This window comes from Molothrus ater, chromosome 3 (assembly GCF_012460135.2).
Source record: "Molothrus ater isolate BHLD 08-10-18 breed brown headed cowbird chromosome 3, BPBGC_Mater_1.1, whole genome shotgun sequence".
In the NCBI taxonomy this organism is placed as follows: domain Eukaryota; kingdom Metazoa; phylum Chordata; class Aves; order Passeriformes; family Icteridae; genus Molothrus; species Molothrus ater.
The window spans coordinates 49,241,493-49,260,386 of NC_050480.2; the positions used below are offsets into that span (position 1 = coordinate 49,241,493).

General features: G+C 38.9%; 1 protein-coding gene across 4 annotated transcripts in view; it reads left to right on the forward strand.

The window, feature by feature from the left end:
* The window catches only part of PDE7B (phosphodiesterase 7B), a 170,311-nt gene that overhangs the window by 120,424 nt on the left and 30,993 nt on the right, over positions 1-18,894 (forward strand). For all 4 annotated transcript variants that reach the window (XM_036380206.2, XM_036380205.2, XM_036380207.2 and 1 more), the window contains one exon: positions 11,925-12,008. In XM_036380206.2, coding sequence (XP_036236099.1) covers positions 11,925-12,008 — 84 coding nt within the window. The remainder of the gene's footprint in view (positions 1-11,924; positions 12,009-18,894) is intronic.

The following is an 18,894-nucleotide window of genomic DNA, read 5'->3' on the forward strand; positions in this document are numbered from 1 at the left end:
TTATGCCACAATGGGCCTGAATTGCAGATAGTCTCTAGGTGTAGTTCCAGTGTAGTTGTTCATAAATTGAGACTGCTGGGTTGGGCCAGTTAGCAAATGAATCATTTGTACAGTTTTTACAATGTTAATTCATGGTTTTGTCCATTCATGGTGGTTTCAGAAGCTTATTAATCAAATATGTATTGATGCAGATGTGGAGCAGTGTATCTGAAAACAAGGTTTTCTCCTGACTTCTTGTGGAAGTAGGTACAGAGTAGGAGGAAGGAGGAAAATGCTTTCTCTCCCCTGCTCTGTCTGTTCTCCTCAGCAAGGGGCCCAGCAGAATCTATTTTTATTTTTAGGGCAAGATAGGATTTCCCTCTCTTTGGGTATGCTTGGCCTTTTTTCACAAAGGGCAACGTTCAGTGCGGGTTCCTTATGGGACATTGTTGTTTGTCAAAGTGAAATCAACAAAGGTCCTTGAGAGGGGGTCTGGTTATGGTTATGGTAAGCCATCCTTTCTGCATACCTTGCTGGTTGCTCTTCCTTTCAGATGATAAAGTTTTGCAGTTTCTGGAATAAAGAGCTGGAGTGGATCTCAGCTAAAGTGGAACCCAGCTAATATTTGTCTAAAGAAGTTGGGTGAAGACTCCCTGGCAGCAGCTTGGCCATTTGCTGGGCTCAGTGGAGCTCTGGTTGCCAGCACGTGGCTTGGCCAAGAGGCCCAGATGCATCTTGAACCTGCTGCTGCTGCTTTGTGTCATGGTCAGGGCTCAGCCATCCCAGGAAACACAAAACCACCTTCTGGGGAAATAACCAGACTTAGCCCATGGGAAGCACCTAATTAGATGGGTTTATCAGGTGTTTTGTAATTACAGAAATACGTAGATAATTGTTTTCCTTTCAGCTAGCTTGTGCTTACCTCTCTTAAGAATGTGCCATGGAGAAAAAAGGTAAACTGCTATTTAAGTGTACTTTAGACTGTAGATATTTAAGGCAACTGAACCATAACAGTGAACAGTGCACAGAGACTACGCTAATGTTTGAGTAACATGAGATTGATCCAGAGCTTTTTCTTTTGCCACCCTTTTCTGAAGTTTTAAAATTTAAATGCATAGTAACAAGCAAGAATGATCCAGATGAGTGATCTGTTTAATTGTAAGAGGTAGGATATTTGCTAAATTATAGCCAGATTAGGATTCTGCATTTGATGATTTGGGTGTGGTGGTTTTTGGGTTTTTTTTTATTTTTGTTGTTTGATTTTTTTTTTTTAGATCCAATGAATTATTTGAAAAATACAGTGTACAAAACAGGAAGAGAAAAGTATTTTCCAAACAGTAGATCAGTTAAGCTCAGCTTCCACTTGATACAGCTTTGTTCTTGTGTCTGTCATCAAAATGTAACAGGTTCCATCCTGAATAGTTATGTTACATACATATGCTATCTTTTTATTTAAAAAATACTTTATGATTAAGAAGTATTGCATGATAAGACCTAGACTAGCCCAGGACTAGCTCAAGAAATAATCACCTTGAATAAACAAATAATGCTGGGGTTACCTTATCACTAAAAACCAGTGATTATTTTGGACAAAGTTCTCTTGCCTCATTGATCAATAATTCACTGAGTTATGGAGGTATTTATATGTTCCATTTGGTACTAGACCAAATTTAAAAAATAAATAAGAAGATTTACAGTTATTTACTGTAGATACTTCTTTTGAATTCAAAAGATAGAGAAGAATTTATTGCAATATATAATGTACAAAAAGAATTCAAATTATTAACCTCAAGACATCTGTTCCTGCAGTCTCTCATATAGATGAAGCTTTTAATCAGAGCAGAGCTTCAGGTTGTGAGTAAAGTTTTCTCCTGCAATATGTAACAGGCACCTCCCTGTGCTGCCAAGCCAGTGCTCAGTGCTTCCTTTTCCTCCTTCTCCCTGACATTGCTCTCTCCAGCCATGAAGACCCTTGGGGTAGCCCTGTGGTGAAGAAAAAGTGGCCAGTGCTGCTGGGCTGGATTTTACTGGAGCACTGCACAGCACTCCAGCCTCAGGAGAGGGCAATGAGCAGAGGAGAGGCTGAATTACTGCTGGTCAGAGGCAGTGAAGAAGGGTCACTTAAGAGTTAGGGATATGTTTATATATGTGTATATATATATATATATATATATATATGTATATATATATATATTTATTTATGTGTGTGTGTGTGTGTGTGTGTGTGTGTGTGTACGTATAATGCAGAGCAGAGTTGGAAAAGAGGAGATGAAGAACATGCAGAGACTGACAAAGAAGGATCGTCCTGTGGTCAATGCAGAAGATTGAGACAACTTGAGTTTATTGTGCCTCATTCATCTCCAGTGTTGTACTGCTGCACCTTAAAGGGTTGTGCAGGCACCACAGGTTAGATATGGTGAGACAGACTGAATCAGCAGAGACTCAGTCTCCTTGTGTGAGGGAAATGGCAGCCATGCAATTTCAGCACAAAAATCAGAGGGGAGCAAATTCAGAGGGTCTTGTGCTTTTCCTGCTTGGCTCCACAGGCTGCTGTTCTGTGAAAAGTGTTGATAGACTTGAGGTTTTGGCTAATGTTAGGTGTTTCAAAAGTAGTCAATGGCAATTGCTGTATTACTACTTATGCTTTTAAACATGTGTCTTTTGTAGTTTAATGGGAAAGAGAGGGTGGAGAAATCTTGTGGGCAAAGCTGTGGAAATAGAGGGAAATTTTCTTAAGTGTCACGTTAAAGAGTTGAAAGCATATTTTGATTTAATGGCACCAGTAAACCCCTCTGCATTCATTTTCTATTGTGTTGTCTAACTTAGCTGTTGGTTGCAAAAAAAGCAGAGATAATTAGTGTTTGAACTGTGGTAATGTGGAAACCAGGACCAGAACTGCAGGTAGAAAATGCTGTGGAACCGCTGAGGCCCTGCATTAGAGAACTCGCTGTCTACTCAGAACAAACAAAACACAGAAGTGGAAAATTGAGGCATGGAAAGAAAAGTTTGTTCCATAAGAAACCAGGAAATGAGCTCAGGGCTTATGATTATCATCCTGTGTGTTATTTCCAAGCATGCCTTCTCTTTCTCAGAAACAAAAAATACTAATACCAAATTACTGAACATTTAAAAAAATGTTCTATTCCACTTTAGAATGAGCAGCATTTTTTCATTAATATTTATGTCATTATATCAACTGTTATTTTACATAAATTAGTTATATACAATATATCAAATTTTAAGCAATGGCTCTGCTAGATTTACATGGATTGTAATATCAAATGTTTCCTGCTTGCCAACATAATAGTGCCTTAGGAGAAAATGAGAATCATACCTTGTGGCTCAGTCAGTGCAACCCATTATGTGTCTATACTTTATGTGTGTATACATGTAAGTTCTTTAAGAACTTGCAGAACAAAAATAAAAAGTTATTTTAAGAGTCCCTTAACAAATACTATTGGTGGGTGAGAAATGAGAATGCAGAAATGTAAAGCAGATTTGGTTGAATAAATGCTGGACAATTAGCTCAGCTTTCTGCAGAAAATGAATCTGTTTTTCAACTGCAAAACCCTCACTGGTGGATTCAATGAGTCCAATTGTGTTCTCACACTAGTAGCATTTAAAGCATTAACAATGTTCTAGTCAGAAATCCATTTAATGAAATAAGATGTAGATGTTTGAAAGAATTCAGTTTGAAGTTACAATACATAGGCAAATACAAAAGGGTCTCTGAAAAAGTGTCTGTATCTAGAATGCTATTACAGTTAAGAAAATGTAATTTGTATTCAGGATAACTTAGGGTTTTGATGTATTCATAAGAGAAGAAAATCCTTATCTTTGGGGAATGGCAACAGAAATAGCTTCACCTATTGCACTCTGCATAGAGATTTGAATTCTATATCTCTTTTTGGCATTGGTCTTAGAAAAAACAGATCTTTTTCTTTTATACAAAATGAAAGCCTAATGACTTGGAATTGGGAGTGTAGATGTCTTAGAAGTTTGTTATTAAATACATGTTTATTTCAGTAGTTGAGAGCCTGGCTGAAGATTAGAATCACAAAATTTCAAATTGAATAAGTAATAATGTTCTTTTATTTATGCTGCAATTTACTTGGGAGAAGGATGGGAGTAGCATGACAGTAGGATTTTATGTTCAAAGTTGCCATGGTAATGCAACCTACTACCTGTTGCTAAGACTATGCTGTAGCTGTTATTACTTTTATTACAGCTTTTTGTCCTTTAGTTTTTAAGGTGTTTGTTACAATTCAATTTCATTTTTAGGAAAACCAGTAAGCTTTGCCATTTGCCAGGAGGGCTCTTTAGTAAAAGCAGTGATAGCAATGCAAGAACCTGATTCTACTGACATGGCTCCTGTCCTCTAATGCAGAGACATTTACAAACCATCAAACCATGTAGGAAGACAAGATTATCAAGACAGTTCAGTGCCCTATCTATATTAACATCCACTTTTCCCTGTAAAGTCAGTGATCAATATTTGGAGACAGAAATGCCCCACCAATAACACCATACAAAACATACAAACAGGTGGTTCCTAGGATCCTTGGAGGATCCTGTCTGCTTCATAATATCCCAGGACCTCTGTTACTGTGCCAACCCTGCTGAGCAGCAGCAGTATGGTAAGCCTGAAGTCAGCCAGAGTGCTTCCATTTGGGATCTCAGCTGTGAGACTCTCAAGATACCATTAGCCCCTCTAGATAGTAAATGGCTTGGTCTTTACAATACACTGCAAGGAAAATATATACCAAAGTCAAGATGGTTGTCTAAACCATGCCTTTCAAGTATGGAGATGGTGATAGATGACTTCTGCACTTGAAATGCTGTATTTATACAGCATTCTCTCTTGTTGGATTCTTATTTTCAAGACCTGTCTCCTGGTCTTATTTCTATAACTCCCTATCCTTTCCTGCTAGACAACAACATTGTCTATCTTTTTATGTGCATGTGAAAGCCATTGGCTGAATTTTTCAAAATTTGTACTGGCAAGTACCTTCCTATATCTGAATCTCTCCTGTTTTCAAGAGGAAAAGTTCCTAATTAAGTAGGCTGTGCAAATTGCCCGTTCTTATGCTCCTCTCTGTATTTGTGTCCAGTGGTTTAGCACTTAATGTAAACTTTTATATAAACTTTCGTATTTTATCTAGAAAATACTGAAAGTTAAGTAGATATCATGCAGTAGAATCAAAGAGGTAAGTTATTGTGTTTTATCCAGAACAGTACTCCGATGGCTGTTGCATAACAAGTGCTGTTTTTTGTTTAACTGAGCTGTGGGATAATATTACACTGTACGAGTGTATACAGTACATATGTGTTTTGAGGGTGTGCCTACATTGGTGTGAACTAAAGGTGCATGTATCTGTTCTGTTTCTTACCAAATAGTCCCAGGGATAATCACAGTGAAAGGCATACTCACAGCTAAGGGGTTTGGTGTGGTCTCAGTTTTCTGAATACAGTCCTCAAGGGTGAGGTCTTGGATTCTTCCCTCCTCATACTCTGCTTTATAATCGTGGCACCTAATTTAGGAAAAGGGTCTTAGACTCCATCTGCATCAGTCAGAAACATTTTGGGTCTTTGAAAATCTCTTTAAGCATTAGTCACTGGGCGGAGGCACCTACTTCACTCATTTAGACCTACGAGCTTGTGAAATACGTTTGACCTTGAGGCAATAATTCGTAGCCCATTATCAAACTCAAAAACAAGTGAAAGAATTGCCAATGCAATATAACACATTGATGTTTTGGAAACCTACCTTTGTTAGCTCATGAAATGGAGGGTTGATGTCTGTCAATCGACTCTGGCCACTTTTACAGCCAGATATTAGTGTTGCTCTACATTTGCTCATGCAAGAGCAGACAGGTCTGTGAAGGGGGAAATGTGGGTGCTGCTTCAATATCTCAGTTGCTGATGACTGCTGTTTTCTGGTTCTCGATGGCAGTTTTTGCATCCTCTTGGTTTTCCCTTGTCTGCAAGAACTCTTTCCAAAGTCTGCAAGTTTTAAGAGCTATCCTTCAAGATTCGTCAGTTCAGTCTTTTCACCAGTCACTGGTGTCATGTGATATGGTTAAAGAGAGGATTTCTGGAGTGTCTGTAAAATACTCATTTAATTTGTTCATTTGTCAGAATGGACAGCTGTTAAAGGTTTGCCTGTGGATCCTTGGGTCTTCCTCTCTATCCAGGTAAGACATAGCAGGAGAATTCCAGCATTGAGAAGGGTTTTATGGACAGATTGTCAGCTTCTCTTTCATGCATTTTACTAACTGGGAGTGATAGGGATTTACTGACAGGGAGCGGTGATGGTACTGTATGGTTGGTTAAGATACAACTGTGGTATGGATTTTGGTCAGTAAAGGAGGGCAGAAATTAGTGCTGGCAGATAGAGTAAAGCAGTCTCAGTAGTTCTTGTTTAACATAAGAACAACCATGCACTTCAGAATACTAAGAAAACAGAACATGCGTGAAATGTCTCATCTGCAGCTGGAAAAGGAATTTTTAATAGCTGAATGTCAAGTAATTGACTGGTAATAAATAAAAATAATTCATGCACAGGGTAGGACCACTACACAGGGAAATTAAATAATTTACTGTGTAAAACACATTTGCAAAACTGAACTACAGTTTCTACATCATCATTTTATGCTCTTTTCATAAAAAGAAGTACCATCAATTACTTTCCTTTGCAGAGCATTTTGAAACAAAACTGCAGAATACATTGGATGAAATCAAAACTTATGAGCTCATTAGGACTAGTACCAGAAATAGTAGAATCATCCAGCATACAGCATGGAAAAAACTTACATTTTGGAATGTTTACATGCTTAAAAATTCAGTGCTTACAAATGAATGAAGTGAGGTGGCTGCTCCAGTTTCTCCTTCTGCAAAGGGGAGTCATCCTGAGTCTGTAACCCTTAAATCAGTCTCTTTGTGTCTGTTCAGAGGAAATGGTTTTGTTCAGAAGATCTGATGCACATGAGAAATCTCTATAAAATGCCTTCGACAAAAAAGAATTTACAGTAACACTTATAGCACTAATACAACAGAATGAAAATAATCCAAACCAGCATGAATCACCATGAACAAGTATTAGATGTCTTCAAATAAAAATATAATTCCAGTAATTCTGGTACTCACTTTTAACATAGCTTTTCATTTGAGTTTGCTACTTTTACAGAGCAATGCTTCTCTCTTTTAGAAACCTTTCCACTAAAACCAGATTGATGCTTAAAACATCATCAAGCCTTCTTCCTTCAGGTCAGAAATCCCAAGCTTTTTCATAACTGAAATAGTGGAGGTGCCATGGACTCCATGGAGTCCACAGGAGGCCTTACTACTGCCACTTGGTTTTCCATGAAAAATTTTCAGCCACTGCAGTATGTACCCTGAACAGTCAACTTAAGAAATACTGGAATGAAGATTGTAAGAAAGCTTGACTGGCATAAATACTTGTAACCTCTTGTGAATTTGCTGTGGTATTCCAGATTTACCACATAGAGCTGTGTACTAAATAGAATCAATAATTTGGTGGTTGGTCCCGACTTCTGCTGGATGAAGCTACTCTGTTGTTTTGTCACAGTTATGGGCCTGTTTTCTCTCCTAATTTGTTGTGCTTGCTCAGTGAAATTGAATCGCATGCTGTTTCAGGCAAGTCTTGGAGAAGTTGTTTTCCTCGGTGCAGATGGCTCTTTCCTCCAGATGTGAAAGGCAGTTAAGAGCTGCCTCATTTTTTTCTTAACCCTTCTGAACCATCTTGAAGTGCCCTTGATGCTATAGTAGTGCAGTGGTTCTTGCCCTATAGATGATTTTCTTGTGCCTGTGATCTGTCATGCGTGTCACTCACAGCACTGGCTCCATAAACGCGTTGCTTTGGTTTATTTGGTTTGTGTTCTTGTTTGTTTTAACAACGACAAAGTAAAATTCAAGAGCACAGCAGCCCCTGGGAGATCTCCCTGCTGGAAGCTCTTGTGGCAGCTTGGCACCAGTGAGGGTGCAGCCCCTGGTGTTTGCAGCTGCAGATGTTCCAGCCTTGCATCTTCAGCCCAAAGCAGTCAAGGAGAATCTGTACCCTGACCATTTCCCTTCACCCTGCCTGTTTCATTTGGGAACACAATGAGCTGTCAAAATTTCCTGCTTTGTTACCACAGAATTCCTTCCTTTCTCTCTAAAAAGTATTATTTATCTAAAACTGCTAATTGCATAAATTGTCAGAACGACTGCTTAGCTTGATTTTTAAGGTGGAGACAAAAAGATGTAAAGGTCTGGTGGACTGATGAAAGTCAGCCTCAAAGTCATCTGCCAAAGCAAAAAAAATAGCATTGAGTGTGTTGCCATGAACGGCCCAAATTAATGTGGCAAGTTGTATATCTGGTGCAATCCCTTACTAAGATGTAATTAAAAGTAACAGGGAAGAATATAAATATTTTCCAAATACGTGAGCCAAGAAAAAATGGAGGAAGGGAGATGTGGTTGATTTAGCCCACCACCACTTCCTAACTAATCTTTCTCTAATGATGTAGAGAGAGACTAGGTGGCACCTGGTGAAGTATTTTGAAATAACAGATTCATGAGGTAGAGCTACTTGATAACATCTTTGACTCATCAGAAACTTGCCTTCCCTCAGGATAAAGTTAATAATCATATAAGAATATAAAGATTTTAGCAGCTTTTCCTAAGTCAGCAAGGATGCAGATTTATTCTGTATACAGGTTCCTGTAGTGCTAGAGACAGTCCAAAATTATATTGTCTGTAAAAAATTTAAAGTTACACAAACAGCCAATTCTAATAATCACTAATTTGTCTTGACTTCCATTCCTGGGGCTTGCTAGTTCAGTAAAACTTATTCACATTTCTTACTAATTCCATCAATAGCTCAATTGCTTTCCCTCTCTTTGCTGAAATTGCTTTGAATAGTGTACATAAGCATCTAATTTGGCTAGTCTGTAGGTCTGTATGAGACAGCAGGACCGTGGGAGGAAGCTGGGCTACCAGGAACATCAGGCATCTGGGCCACAGAGCAGCTGGCACAGAAGAGGTGACAGCAGCGGTGAACTTAATTTAAAATAGCTGTAGCTATCAATACCTGGTATCTCCCAGCATTGTGTTATCCTTAAGGATTATTAGTGCTCTTCTGTGTCAAGATCATCAAGAAAAATTCTTTAGGACCATTCCCAGCATAAATTTTCTAAATATCATGGAGATTGCGGAGTAATTGTTCCCATGTAAAAGTTTTCTTTCGGTGCACCGTGTTATCTTCTTATTTTTAGTCTTCATTTGTTGCCCTCATCTCTTGCCTTCTCTTGGATGTTTAATGAGGTTCATATTGTTGAATTGCACTACAGTATTGCTTTCTTTTACTTTTGTCTAACACTTAGTTATTTTATTTGAGGTAATTAAGTGTCTTGTATGGTCTACTTTTGGTAAGCCCACCTTATCTTTTCATCGGTGTTACAGTTGTCTACCTACCTTTAGTGTTCTCTCTTTAGTGTCCTCAAAATTTGGGCTCACACTTCTGAGATCAGAGTTAAGGAATCCTTTTGATACATGACTGTATATGATTTTCTTTTTGTCTAGTACTATGGTACCTCTGCTGATTTGATAGATGCATTATTTCATGCCTAGAAAGAATATCAGTCTTTCTGGTTTTATAGTATCATATGCTTTGGGTGTTTTTTCAGATTTTTGGAGTCTGAATTTATCTTTTTTTGTTTTGTTTTTAATGTCTCCGCTGATACAGTCAGAAGTGACATGTTTATTAGTGTGTAATACAGGGGATTACTTGCAGATTCCTGTTAATTCATTGGTGCCTGCAGAAAAACGAAAGCGTTGGTCAAGGCATGCTCTGAATTCACACCTGTTCTTAATTTGCTGATGCCTGTATCAGCAGCAGGCTCAAGCCTGCCTGATTTTTTTGGGTTTATATCATGCGTACCATGTGCTTGCCATTTTTACTCTTTGTGCACACGTGAGCCAATCTGATGGGGTTACCTGTGGCAGAGAGCAGTGCTTTTAAGTCTGGGTGCTGCTTCGTGATCTCTGGCTTGTGGGTGCTGGTGAATCTTGCGTCGGTGTTCTACAAACTCTCCAGCTATTTGCCTCCACCCTTCTTCTCTTTAACGTGAGGATCACGGGGGGATGGGTTCTTGTACCTTCATTGCCACAATTACATTACACATAATTTTAAGCTGCTGATGAAGGTGGACCCACGGCATCAGCATACCTTTGAAGTGGAACAGCTGAAGAGCAGGTAGAGGTTTGCACCTCCTGCCCCTGCTGTCAGGAGGGATAATTGGGGTCAACAGCAGCTTGAGTTGCTTTGGACTGGTTCCTTAGAGTGGTTGGCAAGAAGGAGCTGAGAATGGGGAACATGTGTTCTGTCTCTGGGGACAAAAAAGCAAAGTGAAAGTAAGGGTGAGAGAACCTAGATTTATATTTATAATCAAAAGTGACTGTGTTTGAAATATTCTTAATTTGCATGCACTCTCTTGTGTCTTTCGTATCTCTAAGGACCCCTAGAGGGCACGGAAGTTTTTCTCCACCTCAGATATTTAACTTAGTAATTCTCCTTGGCTTTGTTCCCTTCAACATAATTGTAAGCACATTTTAAGTGAACATTAGATAGAAAAAAAATTAACAGCATTTAACTAGGTCCTTCTTTTATGCTACAAGATGTTTTCTTGTTTTTAAACACAAGCAGTAGAAGCTAGCACTAGCAGCCAAATTCTTAAATTATTGTTTAGATTAGTCAGATGCTATATTTTTATCCCAGAGGAAATGCAATTCAAAGTAACTAAAAATTCACACTTCATTGCAAACTTTGATAGGACTACACTACTACTACTACTACTACTACTAGTGTGAGCTGTGTAAGGATGGGCAGTGGGTATGCTTTCAACACTGTGGTCTCTGTTTCTGTAGAAGAGGAATTAGTATGGTGAAGAACTAGAGTACTCTTAACTAGAACCTCAAGGTCTCCAGACTTCATCTTATTTAAGAATTTTTAATATTTTGGTCTTGTTGATTGCCTGTAAAGGAACAATTACATTTCACTACAAGATACTTAAAATTATGGGCACATAAAATTGACATATGCTTGCCCACTACTTCCTGTCTACTTGGAGAGGGGTTTTATAACTCTTATATATCCTGGGGAGCATTTTTCTCCTTAAATTAGTTTTGCCTATTTCATCAATATTACATGGTAAGTCAGGAACTAGTCAGTATGAGTTGCACAGCAATACACAGTACTAATTCTTAGTATTGTGTTGGCACTTCATCACCTTTAAATATACATGCTAACGCTCCAGAGTAATGCTTATCTGAGAACATCAGGTTTTCACTTACATAAAACAGCTGCAGTGTTTGAGGAGAAGGTTTGCGTTTTCTAGAGTGCTCAAAGAGCAGAAAGTAAAACAAAAACAAACAAACAAACATACAAACCACCCACCTAAGTGCAAAAATATCTTAATACTTTTTGGGGGGGATTTTTTCATCAACTAATGGTGTTGAGAGCAGTTCCCACAGCTGTGGAGGTCCATTGGATTGTGGGCCTAGTCTGGGATTGGGACCTTTGTATGTAAAACCCTGACAGTCAGAGTCCTACCTGTTCTTGCTTGAGGAAAAAAAAGGCAGATGTCTGCACTTCTTGTGAAGCAGTGAGGGTCTGCTTGCTGGGCAAGAAGTTGTTCAATAGGATAATGTTGTTTAATCCCAGCCAGCAATGAAGGGTTTTTTGTGTCTTTGTTCTGATAAGAGGATCAGCTGTACTGCTTTACCCAATTACCCAGGGATGTCATGGGAGATGAATTTTTGGACCTTAGTTTTCCCACTGGAGGAGTGTAATGTCATCACTTTGTATTAAAAAATAGATCTAGATGAAAACAGCAGGGAAAGGCAGCTGCCCCTTCTAATATCTCTGGGGATTTTGTGTTTTGCAGGAGATGCACGGGTGAGAGGTCAGACAGGGGTTGTCTCCGAGCGCCGCGGCTCCTACCCATTTATAGACTTCCGTCTTCTTAACAGTAAGTGCAACCCTTCTTTAAGGTCTGTATTTAAATAAAAACAAATAAAAATCTCTACTGGAAGTGTATGAACCAAACTATCTCTTCTCATACATATCTGTACCTCAGCTGTCTTCACACAGTCAGCATTAATTCCATTATTTCCACTTAGTGTCTGGCTGTGAAATGTTTTGATTGTGTGAATAGTCCATAATGCTCAATCTGTCAAATGTAAATACAGTAGGGCCATGGGGTGTGCTAGGGAAGGAGCAGGGGCAGTTCAGAATTAAAGAGATAAACCTCTGTGTCCTTTAGCCTCTTAGACAACAGTTGGAACAGATTTATGTGAAGCTGTTATCCGGTCATATAGAATTGGCACAGAAGGGGAGCATGTGACAGCACTGACCAGTGGTTTACAATAACATTAATTTTTCCAACAATTAGAACCCAATCCAAAGCCCCATGGAGTCTTCTCATTGACGTCAATGGATTTTGGGTCAGGCCAGCAGTGAACATCTGTTAAAAATAATCTTAACCTCATTTTGATTGAAGTTATTTTGCCACTGTTGTAAATAAAGGACAGCAAATCTAAAAAGAAAAAGAAACAAATTGAGGCCCTGTTGGGTTTTTTTTCACCTGATGGACTCTCTATACTGATGCAAACCCATTAGCGAGCGTGTAAAAAAAATAAAACAAAAAGAACCACTAAGTCTTGGGTCCTGTAGCACTCAGCCTGGATGCTGTGTAAACTTCAGTGTATGGACACAGGCAGATCTTGATGTGTCCTTGTGTACTGCACAAGCAACCTTTGAAAAAACTGTTATTCACTGTCTTCATCAAAACAAACTGGAGCTCCCAACAGTTTCAGTGCTGACACTGTTACGCTCCTAGGGATTGTGCTTTTCATCAAAGAGCAATTGTCAAACCAAAGTTTGAATTCTCCTTTTTGTACTTCCTTGTCTGGGTGCCTGGGGAAGGGAGGAGGAAGCGGGGAGGGAAGGGAGCAGAGAGGAAACGAAGCGGGAGGGCTGGCTGGGAGTCAGGAGTAAAGAGGAGCTGGGGAGGGGAGGGCTTGGGATCTGATGGGCTGCATCCACCCATGCTGGCAGAGTTACTGCCACCCAGCAACATGCTGCTATCAGTCCTGCTGATTAAAGCTATTTTCTGGGTTGTAAGCCCATCAGAGAGCTTGCTATGGCTGAGGTAGAAAGACATAAGGGGGTAAGATGAGTCCATCAGTTTTCCCCTGACAAAGGGAAAAACTTACTGGTTGAGCAGAGTTTTGAGGACAGTTTAGTTCTGACTTGCCAGTGAAAAGCATGAAGAAAAGTCAGGTGTAAGCTAGCTGGAAATAGTATTGGTCATGCATGCCCTTATAAAAACTAAGAGAAAATAATGCACTTTTCATTCATGAAGTAGAAGTGGATATATATTCATATTCAAACTTGAAAATTGATTCTTTCTTTTTTTATTTTGAATACATATACATTATATAAAATTCAGTTTCTTTTAAACTTCAAAAGAGTTTTCAGTTTCTTTACCCATGGAGAAGGAAGAACCCAAGAATAGTTTCAGGATTTTTTTCTGGCTATAGGGCTTTCACTTCTAGCCCCCTGTATGTGAGTCCTGCCATCCTCCAGATCCTGCCAGTTTCTGGAAGATGCTGGTGCTATCTGTGGGCTGTGTAGAGAGACATCCATGGCGAGGGATGCTCTGGTGAATACTCAGCCTTAGATCATGCCAAGAGCAGGGCACTCCACCTAACCACTCTAAATATAACTGCTGAACCTAAAAAGTTATGCCTCCTTGTGTGTGCACCTCTGGTCCAACAGGGTAGGGAACCTGGGAGTTCTGTGCTCCTATGCTCTCTCTCACGGAGACCTCCAGCTTACTCTTTTTACTCCTTTTCCATAACCTGAAATGTGTGGCTGGCTGATCATGATCTCTGTAAGGGAAAGCAGTGATCCTGATTTTAGATTCCCCATGGCTTCCAGGTTTTTATATATTTACCATTTTCTCTCTAAGGAGTAGTGTTGCCTTAATTTTTTGGTGCAAAATGAAATGGGATTTCTAGATACTTGACTACTGATTTTGTAGCTGGCAAGTGCACACTGGGCCTGGCTCACTTGGTGACCTACAAGTAAATGAAGATGCTCCATGTCAGAGCATGCAGATGTGTTTTGCCAGGAAATGAACAGGCTTGTAATATTGATTCATCTACACTTTCTGTTAAATCCATTTCTGCTGTGCAGAAGCAGCAAAAAACATAACCACATAAGCAGCAAAACCATGGTGCTGCACATCCTATCAAAAAGAAATATTTATAAATGCCACCACTGCACACTTTCTTGAAAATTAATACCCGCAATAAAATTTTGTCACCATGTTGCATTTGTTTGGGGGCAGTAACTGGCAGGCAGCAACTGTATACTGAAAAATGTTGGAGTGAGGGAAGGAAGAGGCAGATGAAATGTTATAGTAAATGTTCTCAGAGGTCATCAACAAATGCAGCATAAACATTACTGCAGCTTCTCACTAATAAACTGAGCTTAGATAGCGACTGTTCTATCTCGCATCTGAAATACTGTTGCAAAAAACAGTACCAGCCTTGTTTTAAAGTAAGGGAAAACACTGAAGCTCTTGAACAAGTTGACATCCATTATGTAAATTCACATGTAAAAAAAAAATACAGGGCATTGATATTTAATGTCAGACTAAAGATTACTTATATGTAACTTTTTTTAGTGTACTTGCAGATTCAGTCAAATTAGTGGATGTTTCCCTGCTTTGTCTGTTAAGGGTTAACACTGACTAGACCATGTCTTCTGTTTTTTCTGGAGTCCTACAGTAAAGTCTCTGTGTAACTTAAGACACCATGAAGTCTTTTTGGATAGGAAAACTTCCTTCACTCTGAAAATGGGATCTTCTGTAGCCCTAATCAAAGCCAACTGTACTAATGTTGGCTTCTTGCTGTTTGAGTCTGTGATGCCATCTACACGTTCCTCCAGTGACTCTGCAGTATATAGAAAGTTAGTGTTACTTCACCTTGTCTTTGCCAGGCTGTCAGGACCATGAGGATTTTTCAGAATCCTCTCTGGGAGAGATACAGAGCTTTAGTGTCTTCCTGTCTTTTCTCTGCCTAGCTGCAAGCTTTCCTAGGCATAGTTGCACTGGTGGGTTTGGGGACTCTTAATAACTCTGGAATACAACATTGTGTCTAAAATACCCCTGTGTCACTGAGAACTCCTTGGTTCTGTTCTCTGAGGAGTGAAAACATTGTGGAAACCTCTGTGACCTACCAGATTCTGTTCTCTGTTGATGGCAGCGAGTCAGAAGCTTGAGGGGAAGCCATGTAGCAACTCCCAGCAGAGGGAGGACTCCTAAAATAAGAGATACAAATTTTGCACAGCCCTATAGCTTTATGGGAAGATGGGGTGATAGTTTTGTCTTCAATTATTCCAAACAAAACCTCACAAATTTTAGGAAATTTTGACTCTGAACTGGGTAGCTGAAGCTTGAGTTACAAGAATTGACTGAACCTAGTGCAGGTCGAAATTGATGTTGGCAACTCATTGACACTTCCACGTTTCAGTGAATTAAATGAACCTTACTGTGTTCACAGGACAGAAAAGGAATTAAATTCAATATTTGCAGGGTAATAATTTAGAATTCAAAACACTTCTGCAGTGAAAATTAATCCAATTTTCCTTTTAGCAGAGTATATTTTGGATTTGAGGAATAAAGGAGCATAGCTATGGTAAGCAATAATTTAGTTCTCTGATTCATAAAGTTGCTCAGTGAGTCATTGAAGCAGATCTCACTAGTGACTAATATGCATTGATTTAAATGGATTTTATTATCTCATTATGAGGGTTTTTTTGGTGGATGTGACAGTACACTTCTTCTTCATTGTCTTAACCCAAAAGTTTGAGGGAATTCCTTGTGATAAATCTGGACTTCTAGGTAAACATGCAGCAGTAAGCAAGACCTCACCCTATTGCAATTCTGTCAGATGCTTTGTTTTATTGCCGGGTTCAATCAAGTAGAGTAACAAAATAACATAGATTACAGCTGTGATAAGTAACTTATTATTTACAGCTTTGCTTGTCAAGCAAGTCAGAAGACAAGGTTCTTAAGACTTTAATTCTCCTGTTCCCATCTTGTTTATGCTATGCTTTTATCTGAATTAAATTTTGGCTTGCAAACGACAAAATTATTTAATTGACTATATTTAATTCCCTTCTTCAGTATTCACTTCAGTATTTATATATGTGACCTGCAAATTGTAGTCTCTGTACCCAAATGGTCTTACCCAGAGAGATATCTGTTTTCTTACACCTTGCACAGCAGGAACACAGAGTGGGATCTGAGAATATGCAAAATGTCAAAACATGTCTGTAGACATTCCAAAGGTATGTCTCTGTATTACTTAGGATCCTGATGTTGTCATGCAGGCAGAAGCTGAGTCCCAAAGAACCCCACCTGCTTTAAGCTTAGCATGGCAAATTAATTTATTACAGATTATATACTTCTTACTCCAGATGGTGATAAATGGTAATATTAGGTAACATTCCATCTCTGTCCTTGATTTGTTGTCTGATCTGAGTCAAGCAAAATACTCTGGTTTTCAGTTTGTTTGCAAATAAAGTGAATTCATCACATACTTTGCAGGAATGTGATGAATTAGGTATTGGAGAAATAAAATATGTTGTCAGGATTAGTCAGGGAAGATATGAAGTCATGAAAATGTCTCCATCTCAAAGAACGAAAGTCTGTGGACATTTGAATCTGTGGTTTCTGCCTGTCTACAGAAGGGTCTATTGCAAAATTTACATTCATTTTTGGGTTTGAATTTTGAACACTCCAGGGCTTTCAGGTAGGGCCCATCTCCAGGGAAAATAAAACTTAACCGCAGCCACCAACCCAAAACTGAACCATCAAGTAACCTGAACCCAATCGAGTGAGGTTAAAAAGCGTTTGGTTAAGCGCCTTGTTTTGTTGCCTTTGGCTAGAAAAAGAAGTGGGAGTGAGAGATGCTTTTTTAGATATTTCTGACCTAGGTTAAATTAGGACACTAAAAGTCTTGTGAGGAAGTTTCAAGGGCTGATTGGATTACTCAGAACCCAGCCCAGCCTGTGGAGATGAGTCCAAAGTTCCAGATGGTTTTTAAATTAGAAGGGGAGAGATCTTACGAGGTCTGCATCATTTCTACATAATACTTCCCCTAGTTCCTCATGGATAAACCCATCCAAAAGATACTCATCAACATCCCTAAGACACAGAGGCTTCTTAATCACATTAGCTTGTTGGAATGGGATGAACATTTCCAGAACTGGTCAGCCTGTGGCCTTGCTATCAGTTACCTATTCAAGGAAGAGAAATTAGAATCCTCTTAATACTTCAGCACAGAGATTGTTCTCTTTTCCAGTAACCCCTCACTATATTAAAAAAATCTTTGTATCATTGGAAGTCAATCTGGTTCATCCTTTTCATCAAATAATAGGAAGGGGGTTTTTTGGAGGAAGGTTTTGCATTTCTGTATTTTTCCAAGTGATGCCATACACAAAATTTAATTTAATTTGGTAAAAGTTTGTTTGAAAAGTATAATCTACTTTCTGCCATTCATGCTCCTTGTTTAACTTTAATGCCACGCTTGCAGAAAAATGAAAGCCAGAATGTAAAACCAATAGATGCACATGCCCTCATATGCTAATAAAATCCATCTTTTTGGGTTATGAATGCTTCAGGAGAACTCAAAACAAACAAAAAGCCTGCATGGGCTTCACACACCAAGTCTTAGCAAACACTGACGTGATACACTCATTTGTAACTTACTTTTTAGGACAGACTTGGGATTCAGTTAACTCAAGATGTCCCTTTAAAAGTTGCCAAATGATACGTGACCCATTCTGCCACCCCACCTTCTTTTCCTTGATTAGAAAAGGGAAAGGATGTACTGAAGATAACACTGAGGATACTTTCCAAATGACCAGAGGAAAAGAAGGAACAAGGAGAAGGGATCATTAAAATGATAAATGAAGGTTGGGTTTGCTGTTATTACAAGTTATGTTGTTTTTTCTCAAGGGGAGTGAAGGAGGAGGGGATGCACTGTTTCCTCTTGGAGAAACTGTAATCAGCTATAGAACATTAACAGGTTTAGGAAGAAAAGGTCCTGACTGCTGTACAAAGATTGAAGTGTCAAAGTAAAGGTTCATAATGAAATGATAATGAGATTGTGACAAACCAGAAAATAACATGCCATTTCCTAAGAACTTGGAGGAGTCTTTATAAAATGATGCCAAAATGTTTGTTTGCATAAAGATGAGTGATAGCCCAAATAAAGGCTTCAAGTTCTGATAAGAAACACATCTGAATTCATCTTAAAATTTGATTTAATCTATTCCTCTTCCTGTTATTATGACTAATATTCTGTTATTTAAGTGGTCTTTGAAACCCTAATTTCTCCAGAACTTGTTGTAATAGGATTATTTAGTATATAAGTGGAATTATCAGCATAATTCTTAACTTCTGTATTCTCTTTCAAACAGTATCAAAAAGAATGTATTTCGGGATGGGGAGGAAACTGCATGACTAGTCTTTTTCAAAATGCCAATAATTGTGCAGGAAGTTCATGAGTTGGAAATTCAGCTGTAATGAGGCACCATCACTTCAAGTGATGTTCAAAGAAGTGGAAATTCCAGAGCCAGGTCACCTAGAAAGGTGATTTCTCAGAACCTCTCACACTAGCCAGAGAAGCACAAGTGCCTTCTCTTTAAGCAGGGCTTTGCATTGGCTTTGTGCACCTGTGGATGTGGCTGAAGAACAAAATTTTTACTCTGAAGCAGAAAATTTTAAACTTCTTCTGCTGTACTTCTAATCTTTGCTTTTCTCAGATGTGTTCAGGGTC